General features: G+C 36.1%; 1 protein-coding gene across 1 annotated transcript in view; it reads left to right on the forward strand.

The window, feature by feature from the left end:
• Positions 1-23610, forward strand: part of LOC136831415 (bicaudal D-related protein homolog) — a 237747-nt gene that overhangs the window by 208643 nt on the left and 5494 nt on the right. The window contains exons 2-10 of the mRNA XM_067091821.1: positions 9176-9279; positions 13077-13188; positions 14575-14691; positions 15488-15634; positions 16345-16492; positions 17499-17617; positions 21381-21512; positions 21957-22160; positions 22598-22732. Of these exons, the coding sequence (XP_066947922.1) occupies positions 9176-9279; positions 13077-13188; positions 14575-14691; positions 15488-15634; positions 16345-16492; positions 17499-17617; positions 21381-21512; positions 21957-22160; positions 22598-22732 (1218 nt within the window). The remainder of the gene's footprint in view (positions 1-9175; positions 9280-13076; positions 13189-14574; positions 14692-15487; positions 15635-16344; positions 16493-17498; positions 17618-21380; positions 21513-21956; positions 22161-22597; positions 22733-23610) is intronic.

Here is a 23610-nt window from a genome sequence, read left to right on the forward strand (position 1 = left end):
CTTTATGTCTTTTTAAATATCAATAAGATCTGTGCCGACTAGAATTCTCTTCAAGTTTTTCTTTCTTGAGGTATTTATCATTCCGTTAGTCCGTTGTCACCGATTATTATGGCTGTTGACGTTCTAGTTGATTGTTTTTATGGGTAGAATTTAGGGAGGTCGGTTATGCTTCAAACCACAAGTGTGTGCGTTATATGAGAGAGAGAGAGAGAGAGAGAGAGAGAGAGAGAGAGAGAGAGAGAGAGAGGGGGTGTTTAATGTAATTTTATTAAGCTATGACACCATTTCACTTGCATAACGTAAAAAAATATTCTGTATTTACTTCCGGTAGTAATTATAATGGTTGATGTCATAAGAATTCGTGTACATTATCAACTGTTTCTTTGAAGTAGTGGGTCTTTATTTTTTGGGACTCAGGGACCTTTTGCAGCTCACACCAAACCCTAAGGTCTGCTCCAAGTTGTTAGAAGCTATCCTCTTTTTCTGGTCAAAGGGTTGGTGTGAATGGGAGGGGCTCCGGAAGTTGTTGTCTGTCCCCTAAGCTTTGATTTGTGGAATGAGACTCCGAGCCCAATGGTCATGACCCCACACACGGTCCCGGTAACTAAAGTGCCAACGGCATTTGGTATTCTTTCCTGCGAATGATCTGCGTTAGAATCTGTAGATGTTGTCACTTGTCTCCAATTCCTCAATTGTCTTAGCGGTGCTGGCATCTGATAGCTCGTTTCCGTCTCTTTAATTTCACCTTTGTTTTGGCAGGTCATGTTTCTACAACTCGGGATAACAGTGTACAACTGCTTGTATGGGCTATTTACCTGTGTGTGTTAATAAAATGCTTGTATATGCACATGGTGAATTTTGTTGAGAGTAACAACACTCCACTGTCTAGTGTAGGCTACAGTATGTATTGGTTTCTAATCAAGGCAGGCATGTGACAGTCCGCAAAAACCGAACCGTTGGAAGATTGTCGTAAAAATGACGTAATTACCAGAGAGAGGGAGAGCTGTGGAGGGTTACCACCTCACAAGAAAGGTAGCTCTTTGCATATTAGCCAGCGATTCCGATCCTAATGGAGTGTGCAAATGACTCCCTGAGAAGAGTCAGTCAGCCGCTGTTTGTTAACTGCATAATGATCACTGAGAATCGTGTGTCTGACCACTACACTTGCCACCGCTAACAGCAGCCCGGTTCAGCGGTAACTGCGTTCATTCGGAGTGCAACGCGAGCGGTTCTTCATAACGAAGTCTGTAAAAAGAAAAAAAAAAGATTAGTTTGTTCGAACACACTGTTTTACTCTTGAGAGGCGAGACACTGAGGACAGTACTGATAACTGTTACTTTTATCAGTCTTTTCTTTTAACTATAATGGTTACACATAATACGCCTACACTCGCACGCACACATTGTGGGAGTTTGTCTTTTAATTAACTCTACTGTTTCTGCATATTCTAAAAGATTTTCTCAAGTTTGATCTCTTTCCCCGACCGTTAGAGGCAGTTGCAATAAATTGGTAGTTTTGTCATAAACTGCAATTAATTTATTTACTGAATAAGCTGACGTCACAACACCATCGGTCATCGACACCACAAGTCTGTGGGAGGAGACCAGGAGCAGTTTGGATGCAGGCGAATGCGCTGAGGGCCATTTAGTCATATAGCCATATTTCTGGAAACATCTCCTTTGTTCATCTGTATTAAAACATGGCACTTCTTGTGGTTCTGCTAATGGCAGCTCCTTAAATGTATTAGATTTTTAACAGAGATTCATTTAGTTCTGAAAATAATTTATTTTTATGAAATATCACATTGTTTTGGAATATACTGTATTTCTTTCTGAATAAGGCGCATTCTTATTTCCTTTGTCTTATCCTGTTAACGAACTTCTTAAGTTTCCTTAAGGGCGAAATGATTGATACATAACAAAGCACCTTTAAGTTAAATCTTTTCATTTACTGAAACTTTCTTCTCGTTTAGACACATTAGTTTCGGAGATCCATCAGAAGTATTAGTAACTTTGCCGCGATAATTACAGCCCTCGCATCCAGAATGTTGCTGGTACGCCTCATATTTGTGATTATCTAAACCGACCAAGATAACTTGGAGTCATCTGTGGTGGGCACCGCTAAGGCGAGCAGAGGTAACGAGTAATTAAGATCTGTGTCTGTTAATCATCTTCACTTTCCTTGATCCCTCTTGGTCCAGAACCCTCTCAGAAGGCAGATAGTTTGCATGAAAAGAAAGCACCGGTCAAAAGGTATGAGAGGGTAATATTATACTTTTTATCGAATGCCTTTAGAGAGAAAGGAGTAACTCTGTTTACAACCATGTAGTAAATGAGAAATAGCGTGAAAGAGTAAGTTATGAAGATTTCGGCACTTAATGAGTCTGATCCGGAAATAGCGCCGTTAGGTCTGCACGAAGATAAAATTTATGGATATTGTGATAGATACGAAGAGTTGTCTTGGGTGGCTGCTCTTTACGAGCATTATTATTCGTTTTTCTGCTCCTCTTTTTCATTTCAATCCTTTATTATCCTAGATTATCATGGCCTTTTTTCCCCTCGTCCGGAGAATGATCCTTCATCCTGTTGGCTCTGTCATCTGTTGCTGCGTTTTCCAGCGTTTTTCTTTCCCTTGCCCTACAATTAGTAGATATATATCCACCCCCCCCTCTCCCTCGTTTGTTTCTTTGCAAAGTTTCTTTCGAATCGCTCTCGGCGCACTTGAGATCGCCTCATCCGTGTCGAATGTCGCCGCGCCCTCACTAATTCATCCACTCTTTCTTCAAGTCGGACGATTACCCCGTTGTAATACAAGGCTCTCCATGTTATATTTGTGAATTAAAGAACGGCTGATATGGCTAGTGATAAGTTAATCATGTTGTGATCTAGCTTATCTTTGTCCCGAATTTGCAAATGGAAACCTAAGTTCTCTCTCTCTCTCTCTCTCTCTCTCTCTCTCTCTCTCTCTCTCTCTCTCTCTCTATATATATATATATATATATATATATATATATATATATATATATATATATATATATGTATACATATATATATATATATATATATATATATATATATATATATATATATATATATATATATATATATATATATACACACAGACATACACACACAGGGTGAAATGGAAGTCCACGTCATCTATAGATACTGCACCATCTTACACGCAGTTATTTAGACAATCAAACAGTGCCTTCATTTCTGAATGACTAAGTTACTTTTAGCTGAACCATATTATGACCCCCTGAATTAGAGATATGTATATGTATATATATACATATATATACATATATATATATATATATATATATATATATATATATATATATATTATATATATATATATACATATATACACACATATATGCACATATGTACACACACACACACAACACATATATATATATATATATATATATATATATATATATATATATATATATATATATATATATATATATATATATATATATATATATATATATATATATCAACACACGCCTTTCACCCTTTAGTGAGGTAACTCTAGAAGGTTTCAGCCTTCCGATTTTCAGCAAGGGTTTTTAGATGTGGTTGCTGAGGTTCATGTTGTTAGTGTGTGTTTGTTTGTAAGTGTGTATGTGTATTTTTGTTCATTGTGTATGTATGCACATAAGCACTCCGTAGTGCCAATAAATGAAAATCAGTCGTTCCTTACGCTATATAAAGGCTAACAACATTTCTTTCTCTTTCTCTTGCACACATGTACGCCCAACCAGTAGTTTTTTGTCGTCTATCCTTAAAGCGCTGGCGCTTGAGGGCAATAACCATGAAGATCACTTTATATGCATTGAAATCTCCAGTCACAGTTTCGGGCGTGACAGCGTGGAGGGGATGGGGTAATACACAAAACTGTCATTTGTTGCAGTTTTCCAGCGTAGTAATTGATGATGATTATCGTCAACTCTGAATCGTAGCCTTGCTTTCAGATATTCGTTGAAATAATATTCGTCGCAGCAGTTTCATGTTTTCATCCTGAATTCTCTCAGCGGACCCCGCCACGTGTGCTTAGTAAGAAAGAATCATTTTTTCTCCAAATTGACAGTATTTCTTTAGTGTCATTATTGCCATTTTTTTGTTCTTGCTTTAGTTGCACTTTTTTGTCAATGTTGTTTTTGTTATATTTTCATTGCTTAGAATGCTTACTAAATCAATATTTAGAACAAAAGTACAAATTGTTTGTATAATTAATGGCGATGATGTTGTTGTAGGCAGGTTTGTGATGATTGGTTTAATTTCCTTGTTTGTAAAGTTTAGTAATAGTAAATTGCTAGAGATTTTGCCAAGAATTCCATTCTTCCACGAAAGAGTAATTGAAAAAATGAGAGATAAAATCCCACTTTCTGTATGTCTTGCTGTTATCCCGTATTTAAGTGGAAAGTTTTAAGTAGAACAGCGAAATGCTAAAAGTCGGAAGTGACATTGCTGAGGAAACTCCTCACGGAGAAGACTTTATGTAAGGTTGTGTGCAATGTTTACCGGACGTTTGCAGTCTTGTTCTCTTCGCTCAAGGAACGTTATGTGTTGTGCAAAGGGGAAAAACCTCATTGTCTTTTTAATTTGCTATGTTTACTTTAACCCGAGTTTATTTTACATTAGTTAAAAGATTTTTAAATACAATATAATATTGAATTATTTGGATTGGAACACATGAACTCACGAAAATCTATAAGTTGTAAGGATTTAATTTTCTTTCGATAAGAGGAAACCCATAGTTGCCGAAAAATGGTGCCTTTAAATGCGAAAATTGTTCCACCGGTACAGAAGCATACTTATTAACTGTTATTCATTCAGAAGTACGAGGTAAATAAAAAATGGTTTTGTTAATGAGGTCTCTATCAAAACAGATGCTGGTGAATGATTTTTTTCAAAATTAATATTTTAAAGCTTGTATTCAAGGAAACAATTGTAGTATTGAAGTGAAATTTTAAAAGTAAATCAGGAGAGTCCTCACTTCAAAAATAAGAGAAAACGTAGTGAATAAAATATATAGAACTAGATAAATCTAAAGCATTGTTTGTAAATTATATGAGAATTGTTATTTTTATGTCTTCTGTTTTATTTGCTGTGCCTAATGACGAAAGGAAAGAGATGAACTGACATAGCCGCAAAGTTTCACTCACCATTGTAACGCACTCGGCAACCTATTGTTAATGTGGGTTTTGCAAAATTATGGTAGTATTATGCGATTCCCAAAATTTACATTTTCAGCCATTGTTTTGAGGAATTCATGAATTCCCTTGCAAAGATTTTAAATGCCAGCACTTTTTGCCAAACAAACAGCCTTGTGCTTGCATAGACACATTATTACCGTGGGTAGGTGACCTACAAGAGAGTGACTCCATTTTTGAAATTGTGGAATTTAGGAAATATTTGTGACAAAGAATTTCTAGAGTACAAATCCCACGCTTCAAACTGTGGCAGTGCGTGTGACACCCATTCTGTTCGAGCTATCTCTTCCGGTTCGAAAAGATAAGAAACGAGAGCTCTATAAATACTCTCTATGTGACCTGCATATTATAGTGCCTGTTACATTAATTACAGAATCTTTGCAAGCGGTGTGTCGCCGACTTGACCATTTATTCCATTATTTCATACGCGCAGTGTCAAATTCATCACAAACTGTAAAGGCATATTTTAAAACTATATTACATATAGTTAGGTTCAACACCACTGACCGTGGGTGGTAATTTCCCGTTTTTATTTCCGTGACCAGATCCGTTACTGACCTCACACCGATGGTCACACATGCGCCAGTCGCCCCCTCCCACATCCTGACCCACCCCCACCCTCACATCACCCCTCACTCGCTCCCTCCACCATCCTTGTTTCCAATAGGTGGAGGAGGTTCGGGGATGAATACGGGGAGGGGATCATGGGGATGGGGAGACGAGTATGAGAAAACACGGGCTGACCAAAATACTTGTGTGTGTGTGTGTGTGTGTGTGTGTGTGTGTGTGTGTGTGTACGTGTACGACCCTCATCCTCCGCTCGGTCTTTTTGGCCACCGCCTTTTTTTTTTTTTATCTCCTCCCAGCCCCATCCGTGTCCCCCCCCTCCTTCCCTAGGCTTTTAAGCACCTCGACCTGAATATTAAAATCGCCAACCGGTATGAGTTGTGGTAAAGTTGTTTACGTGTGATTTTAAAGATGTCTTTGTTATATATAATCACACCGATTACCTCCATATAATCGATGAACACTGAATCCTAAAATTATGTTCATAAATTAAAATGTTTCTCAAAAAGGTTGTAGTTTTAATCTTAACAATAGCATAAATCGCAGAGAGAGAGAGAGAGAGAGAGAGAGTACGAAATTGTGCTGGATATGTATAAAAAGAATATGATAGATAAGGCGCAAAACGGTTTTACGAGCATGTGCATTTTCTCCTCTTTCTGTTTACCGTAAAAGATATATTCGGTACTTTTGCTAGTAAGTTTTTACATTCTCTCTCTCTCTCTCTCTCTCTCTCTCTCTCTCTCTCTCTCTCTCTCTCTCTCTCTCTCTCTCTCTCTCTCCCCCCCATGTGTATTCATAAAATTTTCGTGTATATAGATATATATAGATATATATATATATATATATATATATATATATATATATATATATATATATATATATATATATATATATATATATATATATATATGTGTGTGTGTGTGTGTGTGTGTGTCTTGTATCTGCGTCTGTATGTAAAAGCATTATAATATCTATATTTTAGTGTTACAGAACACATGGTTATGCAGTGTTCTGTCACCGTGATGTCAGTACTGTTACAAAGTCAGAAGATATAATTTTCATATAATAAGTTACTTTAAAGATTTTCCGATACCTGAAATATTGCTTTTTCATATAATAAATAAATAAATGAATATGAATATTATTACGTCGGAGTGAACCATATAAGTTCTTGGGACTCGGGCTGTTCAGTTTGGACCACATTGTATCTGCCGACATTAGCAGTTCTTTTTGTTTCTCTGTTCATTTTCTTTCTGTCTTTCCTCCGGCAAGCTATAGAATTCTCTTCTACCTGTTTTCCCCGATTGTTAAAATCTCCACTCGTTTTCCTCTCTATTTTGGTTTAATTTTAAGTTTACCTTTTGCTTTTATTACAGCTCTTCTGCCGTTCATGTATAAGGGAGAGCATTTGCTGAGAAGTTTGATACTGTGTAACTCGAATCATCGTCTTTACATCCTGGACTCTGTTCCTGACGACCCCAGTTACTTTCAGTGATGACATTTTCTGTTATTCGTCATAGGGAGACTGTAAATTGTAGAGTTTTCTCTCTCTCTCTCTCTCTCTCTCTCTCTCTCTCTCTCTCTCACACACACACACACACACATATACACACTCAGGTCTAGATTTTAATTTTTTATAGAAGAATTGTTTTAAGGCAAATACTTTTGAGTCGTCATTTTTGAAAAGCAATTTCATGCATTATTTACAGTACTCCTAGTGAAGGATTGTGTATTGCTTTACGCATAAACTACTAGTTGCCTAAGATGGAAGTTTTTAACATGTGGACTGAATATCTTTCCAGGTCCTATATTGCAAAAATTGCCAGGATTCTTTTATCATGTGGTAATAGAATTCGACTTAGAGAAGCTTGCTGCTTATTGTGGATGTTGTTACCAACGATTTCTCGAAATTTGTATGGAGTAAACCTGAAGCCCCATCCTCTAACTTGTACTCTTTCACAGAATAAAATGCCTCTGGTTGAGCAGAAGTAAATGAAGGCTCCTTATTTTCTACAGTTATTAGTTAAATGCTGTACAATAATATATATATACTTCTATTTTTCATGGGATTAGTGTGAAGTGAAGCTTCCTTAATTGCGTTTTGTATTAATATTTTAACGTAGTTTAGTCACACGAAATATTTTTTGTCTTTGTTTTCTAGGACAGTTATAGATTAATTACCAGCATAGGAGTGGCTACGAAGGATGATTATGCTAATGACTGGTCTGATTGAAGGCCTCTGAGAGACCCGACCCGACTTGTCTATTGGTTTTCCCACAAAAAAAGCATTCCACTTCTGTCACATCTTCCCTTTTCTAAAGAGGGAGTATGAAGTCATGCTGAGCTAAGGACGGATTCTGCACTGTCTAAACAAGCTGATGCCAGGTTAAATGCGAATGCATGTGTTCATATAAGAGATAACTGGTTTGCCCAAATGAAAAATGGGAGGAGTATAGGAGCATTCCGCTAGGAACTGTGACCTTAATAATGTACTGAGATATTCTAGTGTTGTTTCACATATCTGATAATTCAGTTTATACCCCAATCTGGCGTAGTTGACCAAAAAAAATAAATAAATAAATAAACAAATAAATAAATAAATAAAATGCGGTGGATGGCTAGATGTATTTTTTCTTCACATGTTATTTTCAGTCTTTTGAGTCTCCAACGCCCCCCCCCCCTTCCTTCCTGATTTTCCCTGTCCCAATGATTTAAACCTATTTCTAAGTTGTCCAAGTAGTACTGTCAAAGCAGTGCCTGAACCCCTGGTTACCATATGTGGTGTTGAGGGAGTGTAGACGCCCTGGCCTAGACAAAGGCGACGTTTAGATGGCCACAATTACTTCAGAGTCGTCCCTCAGTCCGTCAGCTGTTGGCGATCATCTCGAACACAAGAGAAATGTCAGTCTGTCTGCATTACCTTCCTGCCCATACAATGCTCTCTGGGACACTTTTGCGCCGGCGTTGCCTTCTGGTGTGGGAGATGACAGGAGGCTAGTGAATTTGCTTTCTCTGGAGTCTAATTTTGCATAGCATTAAAATATTTGTTTATTTATTTGGGCACATTTGTGGAAGGAGGAACTTTTCCTCGTTCGTATGTGGTTTTTGTATTTAAAAACTAATTAGCTGTCGAATAGTGAGTATAATAGTAGGTAGTAAATTTGATCTCTTCCTCCATATGATAAGTTTCTTAATAAAGATACCTGCACATGTTATCTGAATAGTAGACAGCAATTCAAAATACATAGGCCTGCTATGTTGTTCATGTTGGATGAATAACTCGAACTTTTATTTTTTTTTTTTACGAAAGTTAGAAAACTAAGTTTAGATTTCAAGTAATCCCTCTTGTTTCTAACGCATGTTCCTATCTGTCGTTGCCAGATCTTGGAACAAGAAAAGCACGGCCTCAGACGCAAGTTGACAGCGGCGGAAAGCGAGTACGACCTCAAAGTTCAAGAATTGAACCTCGATCTTCAAAATGCCAAGTAAGTTGTGAATATAAGTTGTGAATATATTATATATGTATAAAATATATATATATATATATATATATATATATATATATATATATATATGTGTGTGTGTGTGTGTGTGTATATATATATATATATATATATATATATATATATATATATATATATATATATATATATATATATATATATATATAGATGAGTGTCTATTTGTGAAGGGTAGTCATTCAGCTTTATTTTTTATATCAGTTAATTTTATTTTCATCAATGATTTGTTGAGGGTAGAAAGACGCTTTCTTCTGGAACTGTCTTCGTTCACAGAGCGGTTTCTTGTTAATGATAACCTGCGCTGTGAGAATGAGTCGGTTCCATGAAAGTGTATCATGCTTCATAATTAAGAAAATATAAGTATATATACACCGTTTAGTAAATTTACCAGAAAAGAGTAACAAAAGTATTATACGCTTCTTTTTCTGTTTTGTTTGAGCACGGCTTTATTTTTTGTGTATGCCATGCAGCTGATTTGTTACATTACACGTCATAAAGCACAGCTTCACGTTATGTTAAAGTTTATTTTTGCACATTTATTTTTTCGCACTCCAGGGCTCAGCTGCAAACACAGTAGGTTTACTTTTGTGTTATTTTAGAGTACTACTAGCAACTTAGTTATTTTAGCCAAGTCTGAAAAAGTAGTGTCTATTTTTGTTAAGTTATGATTATGAGAAAACCCTTCTTGGTTTAATATGTGCAGAAACTAATTTGCTCATTGTTAATCTGCTCGTTTTACTCTTCTACTAATAAATAACGGAAATAAATTGGACTTATATTTTAGTAACACGTTGACGTTAGATGTTATTCCACGCGTAAAACGAAAGGTACAGCTTTTGTAGCTCTGCTTTTGCTGTAGATTTAACTTTGTAAGCTTGGGTGATTTTGTTACCGTTGTTTATATAGAACAAATATCATTTGACTTTTCAGAAAGTGTATTAGCGTAACACGTGTGTACCTAGTGAATGTAGATATATTTATATTTTGGAATTTTCTGTACTTTGTAGGAACCCATCACGGTATATCTTAATCCCTGTTATTGTATTCAGCGTCCAGCTGGACCGCAGATCAACTAAAAACATTTGGACTGTAGTTTTCGTATATTTCCAACATACCTTGTCATGGTCTGTGGCTGATAGACCAATAATCTTACTCTCATCGAAGGTGAAAGTGATTTAACATAATTTTCATGAAAAGCATTTTTGATTCTTTTGCTTTAAAGACTTTTTGTGCTGTTATGATTTTTGCGATGACTCACCAGACCGCTTTTTCTCCCCCGTTACATTCACGCTGATCTGTCTCCCAGTGAAGCAGACATTACTAGTTGGTGGAATGAGCAAACGTGCAAAACGATGTTGGCTTTTTCTCAAGCGAAGATTGGGAATTTAATTCATCTCAGTTTACCGAGTTTAATTTCAAATCCGTTGTACCTCTTGGCGACAGATGCTGCTGCCGCTGTCTGCTGCTGTCTGCGGTTGTTTATGATATTGGTTAAGGCACAACTGGACCTGGCGGTCAATAAAGTAAAACCGTAGATAGCTCTGCACGTAGTGTATTTCTCTCTCTCTCTCTCTCTCTCTCTCTCTCTCTCTCTCTCTCTCTCTCTCTCTCTGTGGAAATCGTTCTGAAGAGAATATGGTGCTCACGGCAGAAACTATCAAACAATCAGCCTGAAAGGTAGAAAAAAGAAATTTTGTTCTTTGAGATTATTTTTCGACGGCGATTAAGATCGGGCACAAGTCTCATCAGAGTAAAAAGAAAAAGAAAGCGAATTGAACAAATTTATTCTGAAAAAATAAATGCAAAATATTGCACTTCATTTGTCAAGATGTTAATACTGCAATTATCGAGGACCTAAAGGCATATTATTTAGACCAGTATTCTGTTCCGCTGAAAGAGAGGTCTTGATCCCCTTCATGTACCCTATTTATGCCTGTACGGCCACCACGTCTCATATTTACATAATAACTGATATTTATTTAATAAAGAATCACAATCCTCAAATGACTCGGTGAGGTGACGGTTCCTTTCCGTCCACAAAAACTTTGGAGATCTTTCGCTGCCTACTTCGGTTCTAAACACCACAATGCCGTCGCCCCCCCTCCCCCCCACCCCTTTGTTTCTAAAGAAAGTGAAGTAAATCGTCCATCCTGTAAGCCTTTACGGAAGTTATTGAAGTACACAAGATTTAACTTTTTAAGAGTTTCTTTCCTCTTTTTATTTCACTGGAAAAGGTGCAGTTTCTTTCCCTTCACTGCCGAGCTTTTAAAATAACCCCCTGCCAATCATTCATGTCACTTGGGGTTAAGCCCAGTTCTTTTTTTTCCTTTCCCCTTCCTTTTTTATATTCTTTTTCCTTTTGGGTCTTGACTAGATGAAGGGCCATTGCATTGACTAAAAGAAACGGTCACCTACCAAAGCCATCTGGAGAATGTTAATCTTCATCGAGTAAAATCAATGTGCATGAACATAAGCGTTAGTATTGATATTCATTTTTGTATTAATGTAAGTTTTTCAAAATACGACAAAAATATGAATATGGATTTATTGTTATCAACACCACGATTTTATTTTATGAAAGTAACTGCTCGTAGGACACACCCTGAAAATATTTCGTGGAAAATGTGAAATATATGTGAGGACTTTTGCCAATTAAAAATCATTCATTTTGTAAAGTTAAATGCCGGATATGTTATGAGAATGGTGTTATGGAGAAAGCTTCCTGCAAGTTTGGAACCGCCAAACCGATGCACAGCCTTCAGATAGTTTTTCAAAGAGGCCACAGAAGAAACTCAAAAGAGTATAATTTATGAGAAGAGCCTTGGACCAAATAACAAAATTCCACAAGCTGATTGTATTTGTTACATTGTATGTTACCCTTCAAGTGGTCATGTAACCAAAATGAGACAGGGTGAAAACACGAATATAGGCTTATGGGATTGGTAACCAAGTTGTTATCTTGCCCAGGACTTTTATACCGTTAGAAAACGGTGAGTCTCTTTCTTCTGTAATTTGTTAGACAGACAACAACAAACAAAGCATGTACAGTATATACCTTTCCAGGAGCTATGCACTAAAATGTATATTTCATTAAATCATTATTTGCAAGCATGTACAGCAGGGGAATGTAATATTGTATGGCTCAGTGCCAGAATATCTCTCTCTCTCTCTCTCTCTCTCTCTCTCTCTCTCTCTCTCTCTCTCTCTCTCTCTCTCTCTCTCTCTCTCTCTCTCTCTCTATATATATATATATATATATATATATATATATATATATATAAAATGATTTTATATATATACATACATATATTATTTATATACATAATATATAAATTAATATATAAATTATATATATATATATATATATATATATATATATATATATATATATATATATATATATATATATATATATATATATATATATATATATATATACTCAATTTATCATGAATTTACGTTGTAACACTTTAAGATTTTATGTTTTCGTAACTTTTACCAGCATTTCATCTCCTTTATTAGAGAATTCTAAGTTGTATGTCTAGGTCTAGATTTAATGCCTTTAAAATACAAATTTCCTTTTCTCCGTTCGTTGTTGAACTCGGGGGGTATCTTGCATATCTGGATAGTTTGATAAACTAGAGCTTTAACTGCCCATTATTGAATAAAAGGAATCTAACATCCATTTGTTTCATGACTGGACTTGTCCTCCTCATTGTTACAGTTACATTGACCACGTCCAACTTCTTCATTTCCCACAGAACCGATTTACAAGATCAGCGGGAAGTCCTGCGACAGACGGAGAGGGAGAAGAGCCAGCTCATCGACCAGCTCACCGAACAGAACCAGAGACTCACCACTCAACTCAAAGAGGTAACTACTGTACACTGGTCGAGAGATGAGGGGTTGCGTGATGTGGCCGTGGCATACTGAGTGCCCGTTCACTCGCTTGAAATGGATCAGCCCAACTTTGGTGGGATGGGATTCAACCAGATGCGTGGGGACGCCGGCCTAGAGGTCAGGGACTGTTTAGAAAAGGGCGAACACTAGATCAGAGAAAAGTCAAGCAGACCTCTTTGTTCTTTTGGCATCTAAATGACCTTTCTTTATACAATTGCCCGTCTTTCTTTAGGTCGCTGTCAGGGAAACTGGAGATCGTGTACAGGTTTAGTTCACATTCATTCATCAAGTTTGCTTGCAGTGCGTTTGTGGCTGTTATCTTGTGCACCTGTCATTCGTTACTTTAATTCCTTTGTTTCTTTCTTCCTGTGGATATTAGGTCAAGTTTTTTATTCGTCATCAAAATATGTTTTTTATGTATCTTTATTAAAGAATAAATGTACTTTTTACAACGCTTCGACTGTATAGTTGATGACTCAAGTATATTTGTAAAATCCACTAGTCGTTTGTCGAGATTAAGACAAAGAAATTAATATTGAACTTACTACTTACATCTGAATAAATATTATTATGCATCTTTATGTAATTGTACTGAAGATATTTAGTGATTAGTTTCTCTGTTAGATGTAGATCATTACCGACAAGAATTCTGAAGACCCATGGAGATTCTCTGATCATGTTTTCCTTCGGTTCAGTAATTGACATTCAAAGGGTGGGAATTTACTTTTGATATTTTGGGCTTCGATTTTGTTCTTTGCTTAGTTAATGATCGCTTATTTCTAGGCATTTTTTATGAACAGCTCTTACAGAACAATTTCTGTCCTTCGACAGCAAGTCCTTTTCATTTATTATCATTTTGTAGCGAGACACTGACTTTAGTTTCCCATTCCGAATCACATTAGGGTTCGATGAACATATGACATGGTCAGTGCTAGAAAATATTTATAGGAGGGAGGTGGTTACAAGATTTTTCAGCCAAAGGTTATACAGCTGTTTGTAAATTTTCTGTCTCGTACATTACTGACAGGATTGGCGTCTTGCGAAGTTAACACAATCTTAATTCGCATTCGGAATTTGTAATTTTTTCCTGTGCATACAAATGTTACAATGGTTTGGCTGTAACAAGGAAGAGGTCACTGAATTAATCACTTTACTCCTACATTGTTAAAAGATGAACCTGTAATGGCACTTGCGATATTCTCATCACGCTTGACAATGAATTGTATTTTTCCTTTTAATACATTAACACCTATTAGATCTTGGGTAACAAATCTCGTAAATATATATTTTCGCTTCACATTTACCAGAATCATACTGCATCCACGAATTTTATTTACTCATGTATTTCTTTATTTTCAGCAATCGAAACATGAGCAACAGTTGGAATCGCAGTTACAACTGTTGCGAGACCAGTTTCAACTGCGGAAATCAAATATGTCTGAACAGGTGTCCACCTTGGAAATGCTCAGGGAGGAGGTGAGGTTCGCTGCTCTGTCAGTTTCTTTTTTTTTTTTTTCATGCTTCCAAGTTCAGGCCTGAAGGAAGGCACATATAGCAAGAAGGGCGATCAGGGGTCCAATTTGAGGATTTGCCTTTAGTTTGCAATGTGGCTTAGTTTTTATAGAGAACGCAATGTAGTCATGATTTGTTCATTTTTTATGTTACAAAAATTTTTTCTAATTAAATTTGTGTCTGTTTGAGCAGCTAAACGTAGGGCAAAACTGATAAAGAAACACCACAATGATTCCTCAAAAATCCCGGGAAGTCTTGTTCCCAACAAATCTAAGTGACGCGTCATGGCGGTTCAGTATTCCACCGTTACTTTAATACATTGTTCGATTAGATTGTGGATTTGTAAAGAAAAAGTGTAATTGCAAACATCGTATTCGAACGCCAGTTAACCTCCTTAAAGTAACAAGCAATTAATATAAGTTCCCTTAAATGATAGAATGTATCGTTGAAATCTAGTTTGCCTTTGTTGAGTTCAGCAGGGAGTAATGTACGTGATATTAAGACGACTTTGTTGAAAAATCTAGGATTAAAAAAAGGTATTGGTATACTGTGAGCACTATGATAATATTCCTTAATTTATGTATTGGTTATTTTTATTTTTGACTGATAAATCCTACGAACTTGAAAGAAACATACGTCCACACTGTATCTGAATTCGTCAGTGTTACTGCCAGTCACAATCTAGTTGCTTCATCTTCATTTTAGACTTCATTATTTGATTACTGAAGAATTTCAAAGCATGACTTCGATCCCCAACTAGATCAACCTCCTGAGCGAGAAGAAGCTGGATTTGGAGAGGCGCATCGACAGCCTCCTCAGCGAGAGAGAAGGACTCAGCGTCAACTTGGACGAGTCCTCCGATCGCATCCTCATGCTCGAAAAGCGCAGCATGGAGCAGGAGGCTCTGGTAAGTGTTCTTTCTCTTTCGTACTTTAATGGTAAACGATGAGGAAGTCATGAAGGTACTAGTATCGTGTCTTCTTCTTCTTCTTGCACACTTGCAAATGCTAAGAAAGTTCAACTTTACTGCGACATATTTCCAATTAGCTTAACAAAATTGTCATGGTAGGAATATTTCTTTAATAAAGGTTTCACTGCCAAAGTGTAATATGCCATTCATTCTGTGTCAATAAAGTATAAAATAATTCAGTATATTTTTCTTGTGTAGGAAGCCCAAAGCTCGTGGAAGAGTCCCGCTGGAACTATCTCATTATAGAAATTCACGAATAGATGTATGATAAAAGCAATCAGTTCACGAGCTTCCGTGAAAAGCCGTTATCTTTCTACTGTATAACGTTAAGTTGTGTTTCTGATTATATCTGAGACTGCGAAAATTCATGCTTCACACACGCCATTTACAGTTTACTGGTAGTTTATGTCAGTTGTAGGTTTATACGTGTGATTTTCACATAAGGCTAGTTTATCTACTTAATAATCAACTGCTACAGGAAATTCTTATTTTGTATACACAGTTTATATTTAGTATCATTTTACCTTACCTGCAGAAAATGCAGAACACTTTTTTTTTGTGAGTTGTCGCATTTTTCCGCCCGCAGCAGAAATGAAAAAGAAAGCCTATGCAACGCACATTTTATATTTTCTTCCCTCCACTATCAGCTAAGAAATAACCAACGTGACTTGGACGACCTAAGGCACACGAATCTCTTCCTGAACGATCGGCTGGAGGCCTTGAGCAGGAATTCCTCTTCTCCCTCCATGGAACAAACCTCTCTCAGGAATGAGATCGACATGTCTGATCAGGAAGGTAATACAAAGTCGTCGTTTTCCCCTTTATTTTTTAATAATACTGCGTTCTTGATGTTGGTTTCAGCCGGAATCAAAGCAGTGTTATTTCTGTTGTATACAGATGTGGTAGTGAGCCCACTCTAACGCTGAGTACTTGAGTGAAATCAGTATTTTCCTTTAGAATTGTTGTTGTGACATCAGAAGTTTCAGTTATCATGGATATTCTCATGCTGCAGAATTTTGTAATCACTGCTCAGAAGCGTTTTGCGTGAAATTAACAAGTAATTAGTAACTGAGATTAAAATATCAAAGAAAATGATGGTAATAGGCTACCCACAGAATAGAACTTTTTAAAGGCATACTGACTTACTGTTGAAATGGTTATAAAGGCTACCAACCTCTTTTGCACGCTAGAATCAATCGGTTCCTGTAAACAAAAAATCCTACTCTAGTAGATTAAGAACATTTGATGAAAAACCAACTTTTTCCTGGAAAAGGCAATTAAAAAAGGCACATGTGGTACGTCTTTTTATAAGATTTGACGAATGATTAATTAAAAAATGAACACCGAACTGACTTCATCAAACAGATATCATAATATCTTTGAGTCATCGGTCTTTTAATAGCATGTACTTAATTGATCTGTAAAATCTTGTCTCTTAACATTTTATGCACAGTTTCTTTGTGGTATCTGAACATCCTGAACTCAGTTAATCATTGATTTCTTGTTATCTTCTTGGTCTATTGACATTCGAGTTTATAATACGATTGTTTTGATAGTACTACCATTAACTAAACAGCCTTTTAAATAAGGTTACTATTTGATGTTGAAAGTTTTTTTTTTTTTGCATGGATTTGTAATATGAGTCAAATTAATAGTACCTGATTTTAATGGATTTTTAGAATAAAAATCAGTTCAGACCCACTTTAACTAAGTGCACGTACAGAATTCTAAATGGGAATAGAAATGAATTTGTAGACCCGCAGAAACCCCTTGACAACTAACTACGTACTGCTTGTTTCAGTCTCCCGACCGCACTCCCATCCCAGTTTGCCCGAAGACCTGCTGGAGCTGGACGAGGATGACATTGAATGCGACGATCCCATCCTCTCGCCCACGTCTGACACGCAGACACTCAAAGCAGTGAGTACTTGCCTCGTTTAAAAGTACATCTTCATCGTGAGCATAATATTTCGGTTTTCCTGTGCTTTGTGTGTGCCATAAAGGAGGAGGATTAGATACAAGCTTGGTTTAGTAGTGAAGATAACTACAGTTTGTCTGTAACGTCAACAGGGTTGCGTTTGTTTGTTTTTTTATAGTTATGAAACCACTGGTAATTATGTAAATAGCATTTAGCATTACACTTTAATCATTTGAATGTATATAGATATTAAACAGTAAATGCATTTACTGTTTGTCGTAAAATACAAGATACACGGGCTTTTTGCACAAAAAAGGAAATCACATGGATGTACCAGTGTCTCTGGAGTAAAACTTTCTTGAAACTTTTCTGAAAACTGTTATTTACATTATAGTAGGTTTTTTATTCAGTGGCGTCTTCTTGTCCTGTACCAGTTTCATAGATTTATTAATTTTCTTAAGAAGAGACTCATCTTTTCTTGATTAGTATCTGAATCATAGATAATGTTTTGTGATCCGCAAATTGTTTTAGATTATCGAGGTTTTTTTATGAAAAGAAATTGCCTTCGAAGCATAATGAAGTGTGGAGATTTGTTATACATTAACATGACATGTGTTACACCTTATGCCCCTCTGGCAAGATGTTTTCCCTGGTGCATCCATGATCAAGAGCTAAAAACTTGCTAACGCCAATGAACTGCACAGCTTTCATCATAAATGCATTGTTTCAAACACTTTCTTAGTTCGATAGATATGTTCACAAAAATAAATGTACACAAATCTTATTATTTCTACCGTTATGTTATTGTTTTCTAATTCCATTCTTTTTTGTTTCTTTTCAAGGGCACAACTGTAAGTGAGACACCTCCCCTCACCAAGCCTGCTGTTTTTAGCGTAGATAGCTGTCACGAAACACTGTAGAGATAAAGAGTTTCACTTGAATCACTAACATTTAGCTTGGAGTGTTGCTGCTAGAAGTAATGATTATTTTTTCGTAGTGTCACATTTTACGTTCCATTAACGCTGGATTAATTGAACAAAGAAAAATTGGTATTTGACATTATAGTACAAATTATCATTGTCGCAAGTTCATTCTTTTACCTACAGTTTAACCAGCGATTAAAATATCATTATTTAAAAAAAAATATATATATTGTTTAATCTCTAGGAAGAATCTAAATACAAAAAATAATTTTCAACAGTTACTGTTTAAAGTCTTGAAAGAAATCTATGTCATAAAATAGTCATAAGATATCCATTAAAGATACTTTTCTTAATATTCATATTTATTTGATATTATCAGTCATAGATGCTCAAGCATTGTGCTAGATTTGCTGATCAATGTTCATAAATTGATTGATCAGTTATGCATTAGTAAAGCAGTGTTTGCTAGTCCAAACTAGAGACCACAGAAAAAATGCTGAACTTGGCAGCTTAACCTTGACCACGATGCATGCAACTTTGAAAACACAAAAGTGACCCGGGAATGGTGCTTGTTGCATTTTGCTCTGCTTTGCATATACTGTAGTGTAGTGTAGAACGCTTTATTGTTTCTCATCCTTAAACCCTAAGATGTGATAACTGACCTTTTACTCTTATTCCAGCATCTTGAGTGATATGTAATATATAATGTTTGTGTGCTTATGCAGAGGTTATAATGGAAATGAGTGTGGTCGTAGACGTACAGTAGTAATTATACACAGCTGGGTTAAATGGCAAACATTGAAGTAAGCAGGTGTAAAGAAAGTTTATGGAAAATTCAAGTATGCAAATGGTGAAGTTTCTGTGAAGCTTGCATTGTTTAAGTACCATTTTATTGAAAATGTTATTTGCTTCCTTTACCTCTTTTCTGTGCAGATGAGCAACTTAGAAGTTGTAGGTCTTTCCATCCTCTCATGGGCAGTACGGTTCTCTTCGAGAGATCATTGGACAGTGCACTTTAGGCGTATCACTTTTATGTATTTATTTTCTGTTTTTGGTATGCAGTACTTATTATGAATGGGAAGGCAGATATCCAAAGAATGTAAGAATGTAAATATTCATGTTAGGTTTTTAACTTGCAATGGAGATTTGTATATATTAGTTATTTTGATTGTTCCAAGGATGTCATTTGTTGATTCTTCAAAGCACTGGTAACAAGTAAAATATCCAAAAAAAAGTGCGTGTGTCTGTGTCTGTGTGCTTACGCTTACCCAGAAAGAGAGAGAGAGATGAAGAACGTGATTTTTCTCCAATATTGGGAAGGATATCTGATAACCGTTGTAGTACAGTATATGATATGTGGTATCAGAAGGCAATGCATGGTTTTGCATGATTCTGTAGTTTGTTGCACAGTGTCATTTTTTCTAAACTATAACTATGATATTACAGTATGTAGTGATGCCAGTGCATGTCGGCATGCTAACTGATTTGTCTAAAAAAAAAACTTTTCTTTTCTTTATTCATTTGCATGCAGTGCCCATGTAGTTTTTAACGTTGTTTATATGATAATTGAGTCACTTATATGATGGTTTCTGTCATGATCACCTACTGGGATCAGAAAAAGAACTGCGTTTGAAAGTAGCATTCTACCTGCTGCGACTGGTCACACTCTAGAGTAATACAATTTTAGTAGCACATCAGCTCAAAGGACTGGCTTACTTTGGTATATAATGGAGTACATACTATATAATTTTTCATGGGTGCAATCCTCTATTTGGATGAGATGAAACTCCATTACATTTTTTCAACTAATGTCATTTTCGGCAGAATAAAATGATTGTGAATGGACTTGTACTCAAGTATTTTTAGCAATGAAGCCTTTAAGAACACCCATTTTAGAAATACGATAGGAAGCATCATCTTTCTTTATTCAATTAATAATCAGAAGTATAGGTAGCGTTGCGGCTACTTACATTTCTGGAAATTTAGTACTTCAAAGAGAAATGTCCAATGGAGATTGAATTGACACAGATGATTGTGAGTGTTCAGTCCATTATAATAAATCCAATACGGATTTTATTAATCATCCCATTCAACTTTCAAGTATATAACTAACAAAAAACTTGAGCTCGGTTATTCGCATTTATGTCAACCAACACCAGACATTACTTGACGTGAAAATATTCTCATTAAAGTTTGCAAATAAAGTCGGTAGAAAGCTTCCCCTTCTGACCGGTACATTTTATAGTTTAGATTTTCAGTGTCCTTTCGTTTTCCGTCTTAGTTCTAAAAATTACCATGGCATATTAAATGTATTTCAGTTCGGATAACGAAAAATATCGGTTAACCATTTCGAATATAAACAACAATAAATTCGTCATTCAGTTTGTATAAATCTGAGATTTTACCAGCGTTATGGAATGGAGATTTGAACCCTGAAAGTGGCTTGTATGAGAATTACATGAGTGGAGTATGTTTCATAGAAGACATATTAAGTTTTTTTACAAGTTAGAGTGTTAGAGTGAAAGGCGCAAGAAGAGAACAAAAGGTGAAGTGTTGCTTTCTACGTTATATTATTGGAGATGTTGTGACTCCATTCTGTCTTTTTACCCATGCATTCTTTTTCCTTTCTGTGATTCATTTACTGGAGTAGTTCACTACGCTGTTCTCACTTCATTTATTTTCTCGGCTGATCTGGTTTATTTCTGTATCATTTTACAATACGGATTATTTTGTTCTCTTCCCATTAGTTATTTAAATCATCCATACAAGCGCTTTATTTTAAGTCATTTATACGCTTCATTTTGTGTCACATAAAGTATTTGATTTTGTGTCCCGCCATCAGCTACGGCAAGAAGTTGTGGATGTCATAGGGCAGATTCGGGTGATGATTGATCAATTGAGACATCGAAGAAGGAATTCTCTGACGTCCCTCTCTACCAACTCATCAGATGAGGTTACACCAGACAAGCTGAAGGTAAGGGTGAAATATCTGCGGCCGAATGAAGGGGAATACGCCACAGTTGGATTTGATAAAAGAGCTCTTAGCCAAATGAAGTTAAATAATTCATGACTGAAAAAAGAGAGAAAGTCTTTATTTTAATGGAGCAAAATAGTCTCTGACTAGATGAAATCTAATAATTGCAGAATGATTCGATTCTGTATGTATGATTGGCCATTAATATTTTTTTCTAAAAAAAAGTGCAATAGCTCATGTTCCATGGCTGAATGAAGTTGATTAATACATAACTGAGTAACGTTATTATATTTTATAGAAAGAAATGTATGCAGTTGGTTCCCTTTGTTTAAGAATCATCATTTGATTCTTTGTTACTGGGTTTAAAACAGTTCTTCCATGTGCTTACTTAGTCTAACTAGTCCTTACTTAGTAAATCTAACTAATTATTTTTGGGATTACCAGACTGGTGTTTTGGGAGCTGTTGTTAGAGAACTTCAAGGACTGGTGAGAAACCTCCTCCGACGAGAAGCCCAGGGGCAATGTGCAGCTTGTGGCCGTGGCGGAGAAGACAGACTTCAGCTGGAACAGGAAGTTCATCGAGCCCTGGAGGCTGTTGATAAACTCAACATTGAGCTTAACGATACGAAAGACAAGCTCAAGGCTAAGGTAAATATTATGATCGTAAATGGGTACTTTTGACACAAAATACAGGGTAAAACCCGATGGAAATTCAGATGCATGTGCTCTAAGATTCGTAAGGCAAACTCAGATCTGTACTTGATGATACCAAAGATAAGAGCAAAACTAAAGTGAATTTTTAGGTAATTTAGATTTTGTGTTTATGTGATATTTCCAATGTCATTTTTAAGAGGGTTATGTTAAATATTGTAAGAAAAAGTTATGACGCACACTTAAATCAGCAAGAGCTATTAAGTGTCCTATGATTGTGTTCAAGAAAGATTACTGCATCATTTGAAACTGGAGCAAAATAAGCAGAAGATACTTATTCATCTTAAAGTCAACACGCATCTTGCAGTGCCATTTTACTTAATTTAATTAATATGCATCCTGATGTAACATTCACATGCTATGCTTTCTTGCAGACTGATGAAGCTTCTGATCTCCAACATCAAGTCACTTTGGGAGAGGCTAAGCTCCAGGCTGTTGCAGAGCACAGGGACAACCTCAAGCATGATCTTGAGAACACTCATCTTGCCAAGGATGAGTTGATAAAGAAGGTAAGGCCACTCTGTCACAGCATTTGTTTTGAGTGTGTCCACTTCCTCTAGAACTTCCTAACTCTTTCCTTACTCATTTGGCATTCAGACCTCCTCATTACCCATTACTGCTTCAACCAGACCAATGCTTTTGTTGTGAGTTTGAGTTCCTTTTTTGTTCTTACAAAGTAATGATGTTAACCCAAAATGTAAACCTCCTGGGTTGGGACAGTCATGAGTGTTTAACTTTTATGTTTCAATATGCTTGCACTGTCTTTACTCTCGATTTCTTGTGCAGTGTATTTCTTATTAATTTATTCATTAGTACGTCTTTTCTTCATGTATATATGAATTGCTTTTTTGCATAGTAACATTTAGCCGTAGGAACAAATGATTTACAAACTACAAACAATAACCTGCTCAAATAGCCTACCTGGAATTCACCTGAGTTTCTTGGATTCTCTTCTCTTTTCTGTTTATCTTGACATTTTACCGATCCTCCTTCACGAGACAAATCTGTCGCTTTACCGTGGTAAAGTTCCACGCTTTTTTCTTCCTTCCTTCCTTATATTGCCTTTGGTTATGTGCTAGGGCAAGACATTTGTATCCCAATCCCATCGTCCTTTGAGTTAAAAGATTAATATCCTTTGAACATATTTATCTGCAAGAAAAGAATTTGAGTTTTGAAAATCCATTTAAGACTAACAAAAATTCAAGATAGATCTCGTCACCAAATTACTGTAAGGATTCAAGGACGTAATTGGTATCATCTTAAAACCATGTGGTACTCATGCTTGTTGCTGTTATTTGTTAAAGGATTAGTAAGCTAATAAAATGCCAGTCTTCCTTAGATCATGTACTAAAGTTCCATAAAAACTGTCTTTTGAACTACCATTTCA

This window comes from Macrobrachium rosenbergii, chromosome 48 (assembly GCF_040412425.1).
Source record: "Macrobrachium rosenbergii isolate ZJJX-2024 chromosome 48, ASM4041242v1, whole genome shotgun sequence".
NCBI lineage: Eukaryota > Metazoa > Arthropoda > Malacostraca > Decapoda > Palaemonidae > Macrobrachium > Macrobrachium rosenbergii.